Here is a 7,098-nt window from a genome sequence, read left to right on the forward strand (position 1 = left end):
ACCCATGCTACATTTGTTTGCTATATATATTTTTTCTTTTCATACAAGATACCATGCTGTCTTAGATATGGTGCCTAAAGTGCCCGAGTGATTACTGCAGAGACTTTTCACTGACGCTCTTAGAATTCTGCTAATCCACTGGACTGAACTGGATTTTATCGACCCCAGGATTTGAACTCAGAACATAAAGATCCTGGACACTTGTTCCTCACTTTTGCTTTCTACTGTAAGAGAAGCGTTCGATGCTCTGACTGTTTTCCCAATTTTGCCTCAATTCGGTTTCTGTCATCAATAATCTTGGAAACGGCACGAACAAGGTGCAAACTCATTTCCTTTCCGGCAAAATCGTTTCGAAATTTGCGCAGCCAACGGGGAAAAATAAAAACGAAATCAATATCGATTTCTGAAGATATTCGGACATCCAAATAATTATCTGAACAACTTACTACCTTTCGTTTAGAAATCTGTCAGAAACGCAAAAACAAAAACAAAACAAAAAAGAAAGAAAACATAAAACAATAAAAAATATAGACTTTTTTAATGAGTGTAGTTTAAGGTGACGAGATATAAATGTCTAATTAAATATGACATAGGAAATGTAATTGTAAGCAATTTGGATGATGATGATGCTGATGATGATGATAATAGTAATGAAATAATGAGATGTCTATAGTTTGATTCGATGCTAAATAATCACATCCCACTTCACCTTGCTATAAACGGAATTGTTAATGATTTGATGTGTTAACATTAATGTTAGCGAAAAGAAACATATTTATGTCGAGAATAAAAAAAAGAAATAGAAAGAAATGGAGAGAATTGTATGGAAAAGATAATATTAACAATATCGATGCAGCTTCCTTCTCGTTTTTCGTTTTGTTGTTTTATTCAATCATCTCTTAGTCTTCGAGGGGAAACTGAAATTGAAGACTCGGAACGAGTATTAAAAGTATATCGTTTATCGAAACAGCGGAGGTCTGCGGTGCCATTGAATATGGTTTTAGCTGAATCGTTCACCATATGGTTTTCATCTGGTGACCTTTCATTGAATAACAATTCACATTACTGCTGTATGTCCTAGCATCGACTGCCTTTCACATATATTCCATCGAGGTAGACTGGGCGAAGAAGATATACTTCACTTATTTGCGAAAGCGTGAAGAAATAGCAGTCAAATCCTGCTCAAACTAAACCGCACAACCTTACAGGTTAAATAATGCTTTGCTTAAGGCTGTCCTCGGTTGTGCATCCTTACATGAAAGAGGGAATCAAAGAGCTTTGGTTACAATTTTGTTTCATCAATGCCGACCTGGGGTTATACATCGTAACTCACAATTTCCAACAAGGAAAACGCTTCAGTGGTCAAACCTCGAGCAAGAAGTAAGAGCTAAATTTTAGCAAATCACTATCATTTAAATAAAGAACATGCCGGATGATATCGTCTTACTATTTAAAATAAAATGCAGGACGGTCACGGTTGGAACGCCTTTGTTAATGGTCAGTGGGATTATTGAGATCAGTGCTGACATAAGACTAAATCGTAGTAACAATTTAACATCAACTGAAGAACTGATCTATACTTTTTGAAGAGCAGATGTTTATTATACTTTTACTAGAGGTTTGATAGTGACTTCGCAGTTTTGGTCTACTAACCGTCATGAGTCTGACGAAGGGTGGTCGACCATTTTCTTATAAAAGTATTATGATATATATGTGTAACTGTCTATGTGTGGTGCACACACACACCTACACACACCCACACCACCTACACACAGCTACACAAACCCACCCACCCACCTACACACACACCTACAAACCTACGCCCCACCGCCTACACACACACATACATATATACAAGCAGAAGGACCCGGTTTCACTCGGGTTATAAACTCATAGCCTTAACACTGTTCTCTTTGCCTGTAGTGTAAGATTAGTACATAATACTCAATGGTTTTACACTTTTGTACATTGCGTGCACATACTCTTCACGTAAGTGCTCCTTTATATACTATGTCTTTCTAGTTTATCACTGAGAATGTAGAGGTTCTCTTCATCTCCAACTCTGGAACATCCATCATACAGCTGACCTGGTGAGAAGCATGGCTGAAGAAGGTTAAGTCCCACCACCTTTAGAGATTGACCTTGTGCTTTGTTGATAGACATTGCAAAGCTCAGTTTGACACGAAACTGCAGTCTTTTGAACTGAAAAGGGAGATCATATGAGATGAGAGGTATCCTTGGAATGAAGACATTTTCACACATCATGTTGCCTGTAACTATCGTTGCTTCCAGCTGATGGCGCATGATTGCTTTAGCAACAAACCCTGTTCCATTGCAGAGACTGTGGGCATCAAGGTTTCTTAAGAGCATTATAGAAGAACCTATTTTCATGATCAGAATGTGTGGCAGAAACCCTAGTGGTTGAAATAAATTGAGGAACTCCACAGGGTAATGCGTTGCCTGCCCGTGATCAGGGACAGAGTAATTTGATCTGTACTTTCACATAGTCACTTGTGGCTTTTGTAGTTTGTGGCATGCATGTACGTAAGGCATGCGTACATATGCGGCTAGCATTTATGCAAATAGTACAGATAACAAAACATGGGTGATAAAACATGTTTATTAACATCGTAATTTTCACACTTGTTTCCATACCGAAATTAATCGACCCCGAAAGGATGAAAGACAAAGTTGACCTCGGAGGAATTTGAACTCAGAGTGTAAAGACGGGGGAAATAACGCAAAGAAGTTTTCCGAGTATGCTTGTGATTCTATCAGCTCGCCGCCTTTTTCCTTATTGCCCACAAGGAGCTAAACATAGAGGGGACAAATAAGGACAGACAAAGGGATTATGTCGATTACATCGAACCCAGTGCGTAACTGGTACTTATTTAATTTAATCGAACCCGAAAAGATGAAAGGCAAAGTCGACCTTGCGGAATTTGAACTCAAAATGCTAAGCATTTCGCCCGGCGTGCTAACGATTCTGCCAGCTCGCCGCCTTTTACGTTCACATATTGATGTTGATATAATCGAGATTACTCTCCTCCTAACATTTGATGCGATGTACTTGTAATACAAAGCTATCTAATGCAAGATGAACGAAGGTAAATAGAATACAAACCGGAGATTCATTCAGAAAAAATTAGGGACATATTTCAGTTAAATAAATATACGATTCCAGTAAAGGATTCAATATAATGCTGCCATATTTTGTCAATAGCAGTCAAATTTCATTTAAACTATATTGAGAGAAAACATATGATTAGGGAGAAACACGGTGTAATTCGTGGTTTAAAGGTTACAGTATTCGACATATTGAATATTCGTCTTGATGTTAGGAAGACATTTATAGAAGTGTATTTACTGAAAGATGAAAGGAAAGGTCGCCATATTCCATAATGTCGGTTTCTCTGTAGAGTGTATTGATTGAGAAGACAGAGAACATTCTGCTTATATATATATATGTGTATACATGCGGATATGTTTATATATATGTATATATGTGTGTATGTTTATATATATATATATATATATATATATATATATAGGTGAGTGTGTATATATATAATTCAGTGTTATTGAATGTTATATTTACACACACAGTGTAGCTCTCTCTCACTCTCCTTCTCTCTCTCAATATATATTTATGTGTTTGTCTGGGTGTGAAAAGGGGGGGTGAAGAAAGTGAGGGAGAGAGAGAAACAGAGAGAAAGAGAGAGAGAGAGAGAAAGAGAAATAGAAGCAGATATTATATAGCAATAAGTATATTTGTACTGAGATGCAAGTTGTGTTTCTTGATGTTGGTAGTGGAGGTTTTTAGCCCTCATTCAGATCTTGCCAGGTAGGTCTATTGATTGCGGTTTCACAGCAATCAATCCATCTCTCTAATCATATGCAATATATCAACATATCTCAGTATCAATTATTATCAAATATTTATTTCATCATATCAACGTGGTTAGGTATGACTTTAGGAAGTCTGTGGCTGCTATTTCTAGTTGGCACTCAGCTTAAACGCATTCAGATAGATTCAAAGCTTCAAAGTAAAACTATACATACATACATACATACATACATACATACATACATACATACATACATACATACATACATACATACATACATATATACATACATACAGGTATATATGTGTATGTGTGTGTGTATTATGTAGATGAGGTTATAATCTAAGGACATCTGCTTATTCCAGTATTCCAAAGACACATCTGTTTATTCCAGTATTCCAAAGACGTATGCAGATAATATATTTGTGTGAGGTACGTATAAGAGTGGAAAATAGAAGGAAGACCCCCCTACGTTCCTGAATGACCGTGGGATTGCACCTAGAAAGTTCCCCTCCGAGGTACAAGTCTGGGCAAGGTTGTTTATAGAAGGCCAGCAGTCGCCCATCCATACCAGCCTCCTCTCTCCACACCACCGATGTTATCCAAAGGAAAGGCAAAGGGGCTGATACAGCTTGGTCCATGTGCCGTCGCAACTCATTTCTACAGCTGACTGAACTGGAGCAACGTGAAATAAAGTGTCTTGCTCAAGAACACAATACGTAGCCCGGTCCGGTATTCGAACTCACGATCGTAAGCTCGACGCTCTAACCACTGGACCATATGCCTTCACATTTTAATATAACTATATATCAAAACACGAGACTGGAAATACGTTTTGGTATTATTGTTTCACAATTTCACGTCTTTCATTTGCTAAGAGGAGTTACAAAATTGTACATGTAGGGAAAGTGTACAGGTCTGAAGATTTTCTAATGGATGTCTGAGGTGTTTCTCCTGCTTGGAAGTCCCTTTAGCCTTTTAGACAATGCAACACGTGTAAGGGTGAATAATATCAAAAACTGTGTCCAATCTTCTGTTTTGATATCTATCAATCTATCTATCTGTCTATCTATCTATCTATCTATCTATCTATCTATCTATCTATCTATCTATCTATCTATCTATCTATCTATCTATCTATCTATCTATCTATCTGTCTGTCTGTCTGTCTTTCTCTCTCTGTATAGACATACACACACACATATTTGTTTTTATGACAAGTTCTATAGAAAAGCCTTTAACACACCCCCAATCTAATGAGTGGTCTAATGGTGTCTGTGTGAAAATGTTCCCAATCCATCTCCCTCACTTATCTTTCTTTTCCTGTCACACGTACTCAAGCTGAGTGGCAAAAACTTCGGAATATTGAAAACCTCACATTCTGTCATCTTCTACAGTCATCTCATCTTCATTCTAAAAGACATTTACTTTTCTAAAGATTATGTTATTCTTCTTGGACTTGTCCTTCATCAAAAGAATCAGTTCCTTCTAGATCAGACATTGAAACTATTAACAATTGCTGTATATTTCTTTTACGTCGCCCAGTAATCAGGTTGAACTAAATTACTGATACGTTAGTCATCATTTTCGATTAACTTTTTCATTGCACTGTTCAATATACTGGTTTTGAATTTCGGCACAAGGCCAGCAACTTTGGCTGAGGAGGGTCTGTCGATTAAATCGGCTCCATTACTCAAATGATACTTTATTTTATTTATAGGCGTAAGAGTGGCTGTATGGTAAGTATCTTTCTTACGAACCACATGGTCCCGGGTTCAGTCCCACAACGTGGCACCTTGGGCGAGTGTCTTCTACTATAGCCTCGGGCCAACCAAAGCCCTGTGAGTGGATTTGATAGACGGAAACTGAAAGAAGCCCGTCGTATATATATATATATATATATATATATGTATATATATATATATATATATATATATTATATATATATATATATATATATATATATATATATATATATCTATATATATATATATATACATATATATATCTGTGTGTATGTTTGTGTATCTGTGTTTGTCCCCTCACCGTCGCTTGATGACCGATGCTGGTGTGATTACGTCCACATAACTTAGCGCTTCGGCAAAAGAGACCGATAGAATAAGTACTATTATTAGGCTTACAAAGAATAAGTCTATTTTGCTCGACTAAAAAATGCGGTGCTCCAGCATGGCCACAGTCAAATGACTGAAACAAGTAAGAAAGTAAAGAATAAAAGAGCAACTCCGAAAGGATGAAAGGCAAAGTCGATCTCAACAGTATTTGACCTTAAAATGTAAAGACGAACGAAATGCTGCAACGCGTTTTGTCCGGCGTGCTAACCATTCTGCCAGTTCGCCACCACATAGCAGTCGACATACAAGGCCCTTCAAAACATTGGCAAACCTATTTTACGCCGGATTTTGTTGCACTTTTTTCCTCTACTCTTGTTATTTCTTGAACGATTTATACATTCGTTTGTGTCCAGTCTTATCAAGAAAATGGTTCGACGATGACAAGTGATGTCTGCAAATTCCAATGCAATTACCATAAACGTTCGATCGGTGAATAGAAATTCTACGAGACTATCTCAATGATTGTTGCTTACCGAATCTGATTTAAATTTACCCAAACGATGATTGGTTGCCAAATGTGACGCGTTCGTGCCTTCACTTTGATTGATCGCCGAAATTGGAATGATCGTGTCTCATTGCTGACTGGGAACGAAAAACGACCTGGTCACATTTTAATGCTGATTGGCTGTTGAATGTGATGTAAGAAATTCCGTTTCAATTTCCATACACCGGAACTGTATATACTTTTATATTTATATAATGTAAACGAAATATTAATTGTCAAATAAGATAATTTAGACGAACGGATGAACTATCATTACAAAATGATTAAAAGAAAGTAATTACAAGCGGGAAAATGGCATAAAGCCAAAGAACAATAACTGTAAGCCTATCGACCAATGGCGTTCACGCAAGCGCCTGCCCACACACACACATGTACACACAGGCGCAGGAAGAATGGCTGTGTTGTCAAAAATTTGTTTCGCAGTCACGTGCTTTCGGGCACGTGATTTCCATCATGCGGTATTCTGTAGTTTCCTCCTTCAGCCATGCGTCGCAATCAATTCCTTGTTAGCGAAATCGGTTAATGGCAATGGCAAATGTTTAGATTCACATCGTATCATGCTTGTGTATACCTCTGTGTGTGCGTGTCTTTTTCTTTATTTGTCCCCTTGTTT

General features: G+C 37.5%; 1 protein-coding gene across 1 annotated transcript; it reads right to left on the reverse strand.

Annotated features, from left to right (window-relative positions):
• Nucleotides 1-2,001: 2,001 nt before the first annotated feature.
• LOC115219015 lies at nt 2,002-2,391 on the reverse strand. Its single transcript, XM_029789055.1, has one exon. It carries the CDS (start codon nt 2,389-2,391, stop codon nt 2,002-2,004), a length of 390 nt encoding a protein of 129 aa, XP_029644915.1.
• Between the last annotated feature and the right edge of the window lie 4,707 nt (nt 2,392-7,098).

This window comes from Octopus sinensis, linkage group LG14, assembly GCF_006345805.1.
Source record: "Octopus sinensis linkage group LG14, ASM634580v1, whole genome shotgun sequence".
Classification (NCBI taxonomy): Eukaryota; Metazoa; Mollusca; class Cephalopoda; order Octopoda; family Octopodidae; genus Octopus; species Octopus sinensis.